Here is a 15,395-nt window from a genome sequence, read left to right as displayed (position 1 = left end):
CTCTCTCTCAGATCTGTGAAGAAGTAAGGAATTTATAGCCAAAGAAAATGCAAAATAGATAATGTTGGTTATATTAAATTTAAAATGTTTTCTATAAACAAATCTAACACAGTCAAGATTAGAAGAGAAGAAGAAAGCTGGGGAAACTTTTATAACCAGTGTTTCTTACAAAGGTCTTATTTATAAAATATAGAGAGAATTGATTCAAATTTATTTAAAAAAAAAGCCATTCCCCAATTAATAAACAGTTAAAGGATATAAATAGCCAATTTTCAGATGAAGAAATTAAAGCCATTTCTAATCATATGAAAAAATGCTCTAAATTACTATTGATTAGAGAAATGCAAATTAAAGACAACTCTGAGGCATCACTTCATACCTCTCAGATTGGGTTAAGATGACAGGAAAAAATAATGATAAATGTTGGAGAGGATGTGGGAAAATTGAGACACTAATACATTGTTGGTGGAGTTGTGAATTAATCCAACTATTCTGGAGAGCAATTTGAAACTATGACCAAAGGACTATAAAATTGTGTATACCCTTTGATCCAGCAGGCTACTCTCTACTGAATCTGTATCCCAAAGAGATCACAAAAAAGGGAAAAGATTCCACATATGCAAAAATATTTGTAACAGCCCTTTGTGTAATGGCAAGAAACTGGAAAATTAGCGCATGCATTCAGTTGAGCAACGGCTTAATAAGTTATGGTATATGAATCTAATGCATATTATTGTTCTATAAGAAATGATGAGCAAGCTGATTTCAGAAATGCCTGGAAAGACTTACATGAATTGATGTTAAGAGAGAAGAGGACAATCAAGAGAACATTGTTCACAGCAACAACAAGATTGTGTAATGATCAGTTGTGATGGACTAGATTCTTTTAAACAATAAGGTGATCCAAGGCAGTTTCCAATAGACTTATGATGAAAAGAGCCAACTACATTCAGAGAGAAAACTATAGACTCTGAATGTGGATCAAAGCATAGTATTTTCACCTTTTTTGGTGATGGTGGTGTTTGTTTGGTTGTTTCTTTTTTTTCCTCTCATTTTTTGTTCTTTTTGATCTGATTTTTCTTGCACAGCATAATGAATATAGAAATTTTTTTGGAAAAACTGACAAGTTTAACTTATATTAGATTGATTGCTGACTAGGGGAGGGAAGAATAGGGGAGAAAAAAATTAGAACACAAAGTTTTGCCAAGATGAATGTTGAAAACTATTTTTGCATCTATTTGGAAAAACAAAGAGCTGTTATAAGAAAAAAAATTAAAAATAGTAGCTTAGCTAACAATGAAAATAATACTAATTTTCTTTCCTCTTCCAAACAAGCATAAATTATTAGAAGATAATACCTAATTTGTATTATTTCATAAGCTCATTAATACACAGATGGAGACAAGAATGGTCTATAGAGATCTCTGCACTCAATGCTTTTCAGAATTCTCCATCTCTACCCCAGTAGATTTCTCCCCCAAAAAGGTGCCTCTGACCTTTCTAACAACTAGCAAATTAACTAGGGCTTGACTCCAAATCTTTGCTACACAACCATGCTTCAAATAAGTTTAATAGATAAATAAATTACAGATTTTTTTTTAAATCAGCTATTGAAATATTGTAATTAAGACTAAAAATTTTATTATAAACTATTAAACTATAACTCAGTGTCTCATACTAATTGAAAGTTTTAAAAATAGAAATACTTCAATACTTCATGTGTCTAGGATCTCAAACAAATATATGTAAAATATATATATATACATACCTATGATAATTTTTGCAGGAGACGAAAGCAGGGGGAGAAAAATCAAAAAAGGATTCATGCAAGAATCAGCACTTGACCTGGTGATTCTAAAAGGAAGCAGTTGATTCTAAAAAGAAGTGAAATTAAAGAATATATCCAGGCCTATTTAAGTCACTCTCATTAAAACATTATATAATCCTTAAAAGCTTACCCTATGGTGTATCAGTCTCTATCTCCAATAACAAGTGCAGTGTCTTGCATGAAGCACATTCTTAACAAATGTTTCTTGGTCAAGTGATTATACAATGGGAATATCTACATTTAGAACGAAGTTCTTTGATCACAGGAATTGTCTTTCTCTTTTTACATTTATATCCCCAGCAGTTATGATTAGTATATAATAAGTTTTTTTATGACTAACTGACCTGCACTGGAAATAATTCTCATATTTCTACTAGAGATTATTTTACAAATTAAACAGAAAAAATGTTTTAAACTTTTAAGTAATGACATATGAGCACTTTATATCATTATTTGAATAATTCTAGAAAGCCACACATAATAAGGAATATACCACAAGGAAAAATATTTTTAGAATATTCTGAGCCTTTCTAGGAAAAATGACTTCTCAAAAAGCAAAAAATGTAAAGATAAAATAACAACAACACATCTATATTGTAGTCTAACTATATAGTACACTAAATATAGTGCAAAATGTTGTACTTAAGTTTTCTTGTTTGATCTTGGATCACTGAACTGGGAATAAGAAGTCTCCCCCTTGAATGCCTAACTGTCCCTTATTTTCTTAAGTTTATGGGATATACAGCAGATCAATGTGCAAAATCTAGTTTAACATGGACACAATCTTATTATTAAAGTTAGGAGATTTACTATTACTCTGGGATCTTGGGAAAGTCATCCTGTGCTTCAAATTTCTTATTTGTAAAATGAGTGTTGAACCAGAAAATAAGATCCCAGGATTTACAACGAGCAGGGATCTTAGAGAGATCATCTAATCTATTCATCTTACAGTAGAAGAGATGTTAAGTACTCTGCCATGATTCCTTCTAATTATAAAACTCTAATCTTTCATTGGAGAATGTGCTTTTCCCTTTATCTCTTCTTTCCCCTTTTTCTTACCATACTATTGAGACTTTAGAAATCTCCTAATATAGAACAAAATTTCCTTTAATGTAAACCCAACAAATTTATTCATATCTTTGAAGCTCTAAATATTTTTTCCTAAGCTTTTTTCTCATTTAATAACTAGCTGCTCCTTTCTTTCTTTTTTCTTTTGCTGAGGCAATTGGGGTTAAGTGACTTGCTCAGGGTCACACAGCTAGGACTTATTTTTTTTTCTTCCTTTTTTTTTTTTTTTTTTTTTGGCTGAGGCAATTGGGGTTAAGTGACTTGCCCAGGGTCACACCGCTAGGAAGTGTTAAGTGTCTGAGGCCAGATTTGAACTCAGATCCTCCTGACTTCAAGGCTGGTGCTCTAGCCACTGCACCACCTAGCTGCCCCACAGCTAGGACTTATTAAATGTCTGAGACCCGATTTGAACTCAAGTTGTCCTAATGTCAGGGGCTGGTGCTCTATTCACTGCACCACCTAGTTTCTTTCTTATCCATTGTTGTATAGCACACATATTATAATTTTTAATATCTGGTTTCTCAACTTTAGCTAAAAAATTCTTTCTCAAATTTTAGCTTCACACTTTTTGATTTAGTCTTTTGCCAGTTGTGTTTGTTTTGCCTGTTGCTTCTCCTTTTCCTCTCTTTTCCCCCCGACTAGACATAATCCTAACAGTCCCTTTGAGTTAGGTTATTTATCAGAAAATATCAGAAAAATTTAATAATATAAATAGATGCATATCACTTACTGGGCTTTGGAACATCATCCTATTTAATTATCACTAATATCTTTGACAATGAACCATTCAATATTATTTAATATTTGTACTGCTACAATTATATTTATATAACTAGTTAATTACTGCAAAGTACTTCCTTCAAGCACTTTCCTTCTTTTCTTTTGAAACGCTCCATTCCATTCACATTCTCCAATTTCAATGAATACTGCTGGAAAAACTTAAAAAGGAGTCTGGCAAAGAATGAGTTTATATCATCTTACACAATAAATTCCAAACAGACATGACAGGGATGAGGAATAAAACTATGATTCCATTAATATAGGAAATTCCTAGGTAAGAAATCCACTCAATTCTCATTGCAGATCAGATCCTTTTCTGCAATTTACAGTATTAAAGTTGCCTAACACACTGAGACATTAAGGGATTTGCCTAATGTCACAGCCAGTATGTGTCAGTGCAGAAACTCCAACCCCTATCTTCCTGAGTTATCCTAGAGAAAACAGAAAAATCTTGAGCAGAAAGCAAGACCTGTGCTTTAAGAATAACAATTTGACTGGAAAAGCAAAAGATTTGAAGAGGTAAACTAGCTAGGAGGATGTTGCTCTAATACAGGTGAAAGCTTGATAAATGCTTAGTACTTACATTCTTGTTTCTGTCAGGGTAGAATTAAGCTATGAGCACAAAAAGTCAAAGTCTTCTTCCCATAAGAAGAAAAATTAAACAAGTTGGAAGAATCCCTATTTACTTTTCTTTTAAAAATAAATAAATGAATTGTGAGGACAGAATACTAACAAGTGCTTTAAAATGAAAACAAAGGAAAAATAAATGGCAAGTTTGGAAAGTGAACAATTCAGGTTAACATAACCACATCTAAAAACTCATTTGGATTTTTGGAACACACCTTAAAATTTAGAAATGACAGTTTTCTGGCCAGAAATGTGGTATACAAAGATTGATAAGATGGTTTTTGTCTAGATTCTTGAAAATAAAATAGAAAAGAAATAAAACTAGAAAGGAAAGGGAAAGAAAATTACATTTATCAACATAGATTTGTGTATGCGTGTGTATATGTATACATATAAGTTAGAGTCCATAAAGAATAACTATAAAATAAGAAAAATCACAGCATCTTACTTGGAAGACAATTCACAACCAAAATGGATGAATAGTCATGTTTTAAATAAGAATCCACTCTACATTAGATCTGAAAAGTAATTGTTTAGCCTTTATTTAAAAAGTTCAAATGAAAACCCACCAATAACAAGAGCAATAACAGCTAACATTTATAGGACACCTTAAGATTTGCAAAGCACTTTACACATATTACATCATTTGATGTTCACAGAAACTCTCTCAAACAGAAGCTATTTGTTATCATTCTCATTTTACATATGAAGAAACTGAAGTTGACAAAGGTTAAGTAATTTGCCCAAAGACATATAGCCAACAAGTATCTGAGGCAGGATTCATACTTGCATCTTTCTGACTCCAAGTTCAGAATTGATTTTTTGTTGTTGTTGTTTTGGTAACTGCATGTTCAGGTCATTAATCCTTTCTTTTTCTCTTTGTTAATTTTCTCAGGGATATAATTTTTCCCCTGAAGGCCACTTTACCTACATTCCAGAAATTTGGTTATACTGTCTCATTTTCATTCTTTCATAGTTACTGTTTCTACATTTTGTTCTTCAATCAACTCATTATTCTGTTTTTTCAATCAACTCATTATTCTGTTTTTCAATCAACTCATTATTCAAATTGTCATTACTAAGGCTCTTTTTTGTCTCTTTCTTTTGCTTATACTCCCTGTAGTCATTCCATTTTTGAATATGTAATCATCAGAAGGCTTTTTCCTCCTCACTAGAGATCTTCAATCACAATTTTTTTTTCCTTTTTTAACCCATTTTGCATCCTTTCAAACTATTACCTCCCAAACATTTCTGTGTATATTTAGTCTGTGGTCAGTTGTGCTTTTCAACTTCCCTAACTACCAATACCATTCTTTGGCCATATTTGTGTCCAACAGTAAATTATAGCTCCCCACCCGCCAAAGAGCATTTTAAATTTGCTATAGTTCATAAACTACTCAACAGAAAACATGGAGAAGTGAAATAACAGTTCTTCCTCTGGACTGTCTCTAGATTCCCTCTAAACTACAAATGCTATCCTTATATCAAAGATTCGGCAACACTTTGCTATATTAGGACAATCAGAAAGAGTGATAACAATGTTGCAAGTCACCTGTGATACAACAACCATACATTCAACAAATAGCTGGAAAGAGGTTCCCTCCCCAAATTAAAATACATTCATTCTTTCCTTAATATATGTTAAAACTTTTTCTTAATAGCAGTAAAAGGCCATGGGGGGGAAAAAGTCCCTAAGGAATTAGGATAAAAAATTTCCACAAACTTTGATATTTAGAAATTCTTTATAGCTGTTTCTTTCTCCCAGACACTGACAAAGGCCACAGCTGCTATAAGAACAAGCATGAGTGACAAAGGGGAAAAGAAAGCCTTCTCATATTTTAAGAAATAAGAATTTCTGATCAAAAAAATATTCCATCATACTTGCTAAGAGAGGCAAGGAAAATTAATTTCTGCAGTGGCCTTTCTAAAACAAAACAACAATCAATCTACCAAGTTATAAATCTGGATACTTCTTTCAACAAAACAAATCACAGCTACCTATGCCTAACAATTATGCAAAATCAATGAAACAAAGCCCTAAAAGCCTCAGTGTTCTTACTTGTAAAATGAAGTTCAGAGTACAGAGGAGAGAAAATAGTTACAGAATTGGATATCAAGAAAAGAGTACCATCATCAACAAAATTCCTTCTATGAAATCTCTGTATTGCTACAGTAATCATTAGAAACAATAATAATACTAATAACCAACATGGATTTAATGCCTACTATGTGCCAGGATCTATGTTAAACACTTCACAAATATTATCTCATTTGATCCTCATAGCAACCTTGGGAGGGAGGGGTTATTATTATCACCATTTTGCAAGTGAAAAAACTGTGGTAGGCAGTTAAGTGACTTGCCCAGAGTCACACAACTAATGTTTGAGGACATATTTGAATCCAGTTCTTCCAGACAGCAGACTCACGACTCTTAATACTGTGACATCTAGTTAGCATTAATACTGCACTCTGCCCCAGTGAGAATAAATCTATAATACTGTGATTAAGTTCAAGATAACACACATTGGAAATTTTACTACTAAAATTATAACATACATCTGTGCCACAGATCCTTAAATAATCTAGTAATCTATGGACCTCCTTCTAAGAATAATATTTTTAAATAATAAAGGAAACTGTAAACTTCAGTCAAAGGTTAAAAATAAAAGATAAAAAATTTTTCCCATACACATTTATGGACCTATAGAAATCTATCTACTTTTGTGGATTTCAGGGTAAGAACCCATGAACAAGTGTCCAGAGGAAAAGAATCAGAATGTTTAAGCGAGTCTCTAGTGCATGCCTTATAAAGCTCGTGAAGGAAATAGGAATGTTTAGTCTGGAGAAGAAGAGATTTGGGGGAAATACTTGTCTTTAAATAGCTGGAAGGCTACCATGGGGAGCAAGGATTAGATAGCCTCTATGAGGAGATGGGAGAAAGAACTAATAGACAAATTAGAAAAATGAGTAAAAGAAACCTCTTAACATGAAGGAAAAAAATACTGCACAGTAAGACAAACCCAGAAAAAAATAAAGAATAGGACCAAAGATCTTATAAATGGCATTTAAAACTTTGAAATCTTAGGACCTTTCAAATCATACCTAATCCAGCACTATCATTTTCTGCATGAGGAAACTAATGTCCTAGAGGTTAAGTGATCTGTGCTTTTAATGCTAGCATCGTCTGTCTATTAGTTTTTCTATATTTATCCTGTATATAACTTGTTAATGCATATTTGTTTGCATATATAGTTTCCCCCATTAGTCTGTGAGATCCTTAAAAGAAGGGAAGAGTTTTTGCTTAGTTTCATATCTTCAGAACTTAGAACTGTGCCTAACACATAGTAGGCATTTAAATGTTAACTGACTAATCAACATCATGAAGTTAACAGAGCTGAGATCTGAAACCAACTAATCAGACTCCAAAACCAGTGCTCTTTCCACAGGTACACTGGAAAATTGACTGGAAAAAATAACAAAAGTGGTCAGAAAGTCTAATAAAAGAACTGAATGATCCTAACAATAAAAATTACTGACATTTAAAATCATTGTAGATTTTACAAAGCACTTCATATACTATTACCTCACCTGATCCTCTTATTAACCCAGTATAATAAATGACATAAATCTTATTATCCCCATTTTTAAAATGAAGAAATTGAGACAAAGAGTTTAAATGATATGCTCAAACTCAGCACAAACTGAACTGGGACTAAAATTCAAGATTTTTTCGCAGAGTTCAACACAACTAACTCAAAATTAGAACTTATAATGAAAAACTGAAAAGGAGAATTAATGGCTTAGAATAAAAAAGGAGTGACCACTTAGCAAAAAAAAAACTTAATAAAGACAACTCAAAAGTTAAATGATTTAATAATTATAATTCAAATGACTAAAACTGAAAGAGTGTGTAAGATATTTGTAATCAGAAACAAATAATCTATACAATAGCATTTTTAAAACTCTAATGACAGTAGTCCTTCCAGAAAAAAACACACTGAAACTAAATATATATATATATATATATATATATATATATATAAATATATATATATGTATATATATATATATATATATATATATATATATATTTCAAAGCAGGGAGATAGTCAAGAGAGAGTCAATATTCAGCTTTGAGGGGAAACCCCCTGAAAAATGCCTATTGGGGTAGCAACAGCCCAGAGAAGAGTCCTTAAATTTAGAAAGAACTACCAATTTCACAACACTAGACCAGCTGTCATTTCCTCCATGATATTCCCATAAAATATCAAAAATAGAATCCTAGCTATCACTTCTCAATCAGACTGGTAGTTCCTCTTAAACAGAATGTTATCTAACCACTTTTCAGTAAACAGGAAAACATTTTCACCTACCAGTGGTCCTCAAAGTGTAGCCCAAGAATTGTTGGGGTTTCTGAAACTCTTTCAGAGGGTCTACAAATTCAAAATCATTTTTTATTTCTAATATATTAAATAGCTATAAATCTAACCTATGTGAACAAAAACTCTTTGAACAGATCCTTGATAGTTTTTTAACATCATGAAGATACTGAGAACAAAAGTTTGAGAACCACTGACCTAAACCATAGTAAATTAAAATGTTCATTGATAATTTATGAATAAATTTAAAAAATGAAGTTTTCAAATATTAAAAAAACAAACAAGCTGAATCAGTAATAAAACCAATAAAACAAACACCAAAAGATAAAATGAACTATATTAATAAACATATTAAAGCAAGCAAAGGAATATTTAAATTTAGTCCAAAAAACAGCAAGGGAGAACTTAAAGAAAATGCAATATAGTACAAAAAAATTTAAAATACCAATGGAAGAAATAAAAAAAAAAAAAGAATAAAATACAACTAAACAATGATCAATGGATAAGAAGAATAAAAGTAGAGAATAAATAGATTGTCACATAATTTGAAAAACAATGACAATAGGTGATAAAAATATAGTCTTAGAAGATAAATTGAGAAGTTCAAACATTAAATTAATTGAGATTTTGAAGAATAAAAGGAAAAAAAATCTTGGCATTATATTAAAAGAAATCAGAAACTATTCCCTGAATGAACAAATGAACAATAGAAATCACTCACAAGTAGAAAAAAGTCAATCACCTCACCATGTTGAAATCTAAAACTCAACTTTCCAAAACACAAATTTAACATATTTGAAAATCATGACAATTAGAGAATAATAAATAGGTCAAAACATTTAAGAAAAATTAAATTAGAAGCAATAGAATATAGTAGAAATAGTAATGAATTTGGACTCGTACGATTTAATTCCTGCCTCTAGGCAAGTCAATATGCCTCTTTAGGCCTTAGATCTTTAACTGTAAAATGAAGGAATTGAACTAGATGGCCTCTATAGACATTCCAGGTCTAAATCTAAGAGTCTATGATAAATATTATAAAATACCTATTAAAATCTTCCCAGATTTTTTCAGTGATGAATCATTATTCCATGAAAAAATAAGGAAAATTAATCAAAATTATACATATTGAAAGGAGCAAAAGTTACATAAACTTCAAATTTGAACATTTTATTTGGGGCCAGAAAAAATACCAAAACTTTTAATAATTTATTTTTTAAAGTCCACATACATCAAAGATTCCTATAATCAGAGGAGAATTTCATTTCTAAGGACAAAATATCACCAAGGAAGAGTCTATTACAATAAGTTTGTTATTATTTTTACTTAGAGATATAAAATATTTACATAGTAAACAAATTAATTCATATAAAAGTATATGTTGTAATTAAGGAAAAATAAGAAGGTCAAATATATACAGGGTTACAAATAAGGTGTTTAAAAATGGAAAGAAATAATTACAAAAGTCCTACCCTCCAAAAAAGAAAAGTCCAAAAGAATATAAAGAGTCAATATCCTAAAAATGAAACAAAACAAACAAAAAAACCAGAAAACAGAAAAAAGTGTCGGAATTGAAATAGCATATAACAACGTTAAATTTATGTATACCAAGTCAACAATTAGATTAATAAAAGTTAACAGAGCAAGAAAAAATAAAGAAAACTATCATGATAATAGAAGTCATCAATATGACAAATCTACTAAAAGGAGTAACAGAAATAATAGATATGAATTGAAAAATAAATTATAATTTATCAGTAAAATGCAAAACCACAAATCACTCAAAAACTATAAAAATATGAGAAGTATAAATAATTTTGAAAAGAATTAGATGAAGTAAAGCAATTTAAAGAAAGCAAAACTGGACATGATATATATTCATGACTATCATTACATAAAAATTAAAACGTATATATGAACATAAAAATTAATGAACATGAGATGAATGGAGATATACAAGGAACTAGTCAGAATAACATGTGTTAAAATTCATTATCCATTTTTAAATGTAAACAGCAGGTACCTTCCCTATCCTTCTCCACAGAGGTAGGAGATGCTAGGTGTGAAAAATTGCACATACAATCAGATTTTTGATATGCTAGATTTTTCTAAGAGTTAGGAAACACTGGCAACATGAAAACAAAACATGTCAAGAAAATAAATTTTAAATAAAGAAGATTCTAGGTGAGACCCATAAAATATGTAAAGATCTATAAATGTATTAAGTATTTGGTCTTGTCATTCAGATTATTATTGAGATCTATTACTTTTTTTTTTCCAAGTCCCAAAGTATCAACTTGATTTTGGGTTATTTGCCTTTCTCAGAAACATCTGGTAAATCTAGCACATGCAATTGTATAATTATAAAAAGTTATTTTTTTTTAAATGGTGTTAAGACAAAAATTACAACTTGACAAATAACTGAATACAAATCATTTCAACTGAAATGACTTAAATTTTATACTAACACACACATGAAAATTTCAGCACATACCTTGCTCAATACTGGTCTGTGCAAGACTGAAAAGCTCAGGTGAGCGCTCCTCTAACAACTGTTGGTGAATGTTCACACATCTTAAGGTCCACCATGGTAAGGTCTAAAAAAGAAAAATAAAATCTAAAAATTGAAATAAATTTACAATTTTGAAAAACTATATAGTTTTTAAATATAACAATATATTTATTATACTTATAGACCCAATTAAATATCACTTTTAATTTGATTTAAACACACTAAGCAATTTTGTTAAAGTCACAAAGGACTGAAAGGATGCTCAAAAGTCATAAAGTCCAAATTATATGTGCATAAAAATCCATAACAAGTGGTCTTGAAGACTTTTTTTCTAAAGACCTTCAGAATGTAGAATCCACTATCTCCTGAGATAGACTATTCCACCAACAGACAGTAATGACTGAAAGTTTTTCTTACATCAAGCTTAAATCTAATTCATATCCTTCTCCAGGCTATTTTCAGATTAAACAAGTCCAACTTCTTCATCAGATAATTCCAGCAATTATAATTCTCAAATCTCTCTGCACTACCATGGTTTCTAACATGTACTACATTTCTGTTTGTCTATGGGCCAGCTCCACTTGATTGTTACATCACTAATATAAATTAAACGTTGAAACAAATGCAAATGCTAGTGCAACAGTTCCATTGGGGGATTAGGAAGGATAGAGGATGTGTGAGTAGACAGAAGAGAATAGACATGAAAGAAGTTCTGGAGTTAGAAATGACAAAACTGATGACTGATATAGGAAAAGTGGAGAAGATGCTTGCTTTGGCAGCACATACAGTAAAACTGGAACCATACAGGAAAAAAAAATTCAAATGTCCTCTAGGCAAGGATGATAAGCAAATTAATAAAGCATTCCAGATTTTCTTTTCTTAAAGATAGAGGCATAAATGAAACATTTAAAAACATAAAAAAAAATCTTCAAAACAAATGGCACTAATATGATATTATCATGATAAATTAACTACACTTTTTTGAAAAATTTTAATAGGAATACAGTTTCATCTGAATTTTGAAAACGTTCATGTTTGTTGATGTTTATCTAGTTCATGATAAAAAAAATTCTGATGTCTTAAATTATATACTAGGATGACCACTTCCTACAAATCCTACATTGTCTAAGCCCCAGCTTTTTAAACTGTGGTTTGTGGTTTCATATGGGATCTTGTAACTAAAGAGGAGTTCATAAAATTATGATTTATTATCAATAAATGTTTGATTTGTATATCTATTTTATATACCTATATACCTGAGGTCTTTTAAAATTTCTCAGTCAAAAAAGGGTTAGAGTCAAAAGTTTAAGAGGCCTTAGTCTAAGTTCTATGGTTAAGAAATATCTATCCAAAGTCATATTCCATGATTCTCTAGTACCTATGAGATCAGACTTGCTTCCTTACATTAAAATACATGGTTTAGCCTATGTATTATATACACTTTGTACATTTATATGTAAACAATGGGGTCATGTAAATGCTAACTGCTTTTTTTGGATTTTTATAAGTTATGAATTTCTATTATATATTTCTATTACATATCTACAGTTTTTTTTTTCTTCTTACACTGTGTATACTCTTGACAATAGCCAACAGAGAATGTTTTCAAATAATAGGACAAATAATGTGACAGAGAACCACAACAAAATTAACCCTATTTTAGTAAAGAAAATAGAGAAATCCATGAATGTAAGTCCTAAGAACTGTTGTGCATGAACTAAAAAGGCCACTTTTCATTTAAAAGGAAAAGCTGAATAAAGAATAATATCTACATAAAAAGTCACAAAACTTTAAGAAAGGACTTTAAGCCAAAGTCAAAAGAAGTTTGGCAATGGCAAGGAAATTGAGATAGCTTTTTTCTTAAAACTCACAAAGAGCTGGATGGCTGACATGTTTATTTATTCCAGTGTACTGATGATAGTGAATAGTATCTTCTTTCAAATAATGCTTGCCATACTTAACAATGAAAGGTTTATAACTGACAGAACTGTATTATATTCCTCACTCATTACTGCCCCATTAATCTCACTTGAAAGGAAAAAAATGTCATATGGCAGCCTTATGCTCTCACATTATATTTTTTGAAGCTCACAACTAAGTGAGTCTTCAGTGGTGAAAGATTGCCTCCAAGGTACCTCTACCTCCAATGACATTTTAATTAAGATCAACATGAGAGAAGAATTTTCTATTCAGATAAATATCATTAAAATCTACATGACAAGAAATCACTGCTTAGCTACAAAATACAAATTCTAAGTATGGGTGACATTTTTATGTTCAGACACCATTGCTGTTACTCACATTTTCAAAGATCTTCTTTGTGAAATTATATTGAATGCAGAAGATGTGAGTGGGTAAAACCTGTTAGAGACCATCACCAGCACTATTTCTAAGCCTTTCCTTGGAAAGCCAAGGACTGTGTTTATCAACATAGGATACTAGTCTTTTAAATTTGTACTTCATATTCTATACAGAACAATCTTTTAATCCCTAAAACATAGCCTAAGTCTAGATCCAAGACTGTCTTGTCTCAATTTAATATAAAATATTCAGAAGCCTCCAAATTTGAAAGGATCAAAGAGGATGCAGCAAACCTCCTGGAACTCAAAAACAAAGTTCAAAGCAATTGTTCTTTAATATAATAAATGGGCCATGATCCAAGATTACTGACCAATTGTTGACATCATATTCAACTATATTATCATTTCATGCATTCAAGAAATTAATTCAGAGACCAAGAAGAAAAATGAAATATCTGAGCATTCAATTTATTAATCAACAATAAGCATCTACTATGTGCCAGGCACTGAATTACTGTGCAGGAAAATAAACATAGCAAAGGATCTAATCTTAACTATCATAGAGTTTACATTTACTGAAAAGTTCATTCAAATAAAACTCTCATGAATGATAGGCAGAAACAATAAACATTGGCTGGATAGAATAAACAACATTTCACATTTTTAAAACACTTTTAAGTTTACCCACAAGAACACTATGAGGCAGGAAATATAAGTATTATTATTATTACCATTTAAATTGTTTAATGTTGATAGTTACCAAATGCCACCAGGGAAATAATTTTTTTTTTTCTTACCTGAATACTGGGAAATTTGTGTCTTAAGTTCACTAGTATTATTCGTGCTAACAACAGCAATACAGGATGAGAAGTCAAACTGTAGATTGATTCACCATCTAGAACCAACAGACTCAAAACAATTGTGCATAATTCTTTGGTCTGAAAGAAAAAAATTATTTGTAGAATGATAACATATACATCTTACTGATGAAACATCTTTCGTTAAAAAATAAAGTACAAATACAGAAATCCTGCTGTATTATATATACAATTATCTCTTCGTTAAATAACAAAGTATTCAAATCCTGATCTAGAACAACCAGCATCCTGCAGACTAGAAAGCATTACAGAAATATGATTTATAGGTTCGTAGATTTAAAGGTAGAAAAGACCTTAGAAGTCTTCTAGTCAGTTCATCTCCCTCAACTGATAAATGAGGAAACTAAGGCCCAGGAGAAAAACATTCTTGCCCAAGGTCACTAAAGTAGAATAAGTAGTAAAAGAGCTGGAATTTGAACCCAGTTCAGCCTCTCACACAAGGCAGGAATAACTTCTACAACAGCTTGAGAGACACTCACTCAACTTTTGTTTTTTCCTCCTCTACAGAGAACTCTAAATATTAGAAATTTCTCTTACTTAGTGAGCTAACAAAGCTTTCCTCAGTTCCATACAGTGGCCTTTAGCTCTGCTTTATGGACCACATAAAACAAGTTGATTTCCTCATCCACATGACTGAATTTCAAATATCTGTAGACAGCCATTATGTACCATTCCCCAAGTCTTCTCTCTTCTAGACTAAACATCACCAATTGCTTCAACTTTTTCTCATTGGACAAGGTTTCCTAATTTGGCACCTTAGTTGCCTTCCCATGCTTCCTCTGGGATACCTGTCATCACAATAGTGGGGGAAGAGGGGGAGGGGATGCTCTGTGGACCATAAAGGTGAAAGAGAAGGCAGCCGTATCTCATGCTGCCACATAAAAGATTTTTTCCTTCATTGTCAGGGTCACAAGAAACAGCTGCAGTGAACATCACACTTAGAAACATCAAGCATACTCCAGCTACTCTCTTCTCTCCAGAATCTCTTTAATACAACTAATTTTCTTCTACTGTGTCATGAAC

The 15,395-nt window shown here is 31.2% G+C and overlaps 1 protein-coding gene across 2 annotated transcripts in view; it reads right to left on the bottom strand.

The window, feature by feature from the left end:
• Positions 1-15,395, bottom strand: part of TTC27 (tetratricopeptide repeat domain 27) — a 206,607-nt gene that overhangs the window by 178,154 nt on the left and 13,058 nt on the right. For both annotated transcript variants that reach the window (XM_051976129.1, XM_051976130.1), the window contains exons 4-5: positions 14,292-14,432; positions 11,177-11,279 (exon numbers count right to left, since the gene is read on the bottom strand). In XM_051976129.1, the coding sequence (XP_051832089.1) occupies positions 11,177-11,279; positions 14,292-14,432 (244 nt within the window). The remainder of the gene's footprint in view (positions 1-11,176; positions 11,280-14,291; positions 14,433-15,395) is intronic.

Source organism: Antechinus flavipes, chromosome 2 (assembly GCF_016432865.1).
Source record: "Antechinus flavipes isolate AdamAnt ecotype Samford, QLD, Australia chromosome 2, AdamAnt_v2, whole genome shotgun sequence".
Taxonomy (NCBI): domain Eukaryota; kingdom Metazoa; phylum Chordata; class Mammalia; order Dasyuromorphia; family Dasyuridae; genus Antechinus; species Antechinus flavipes.
This window is presented reverse-complemented; position numbering and strand designations above follow the sequence as displayed.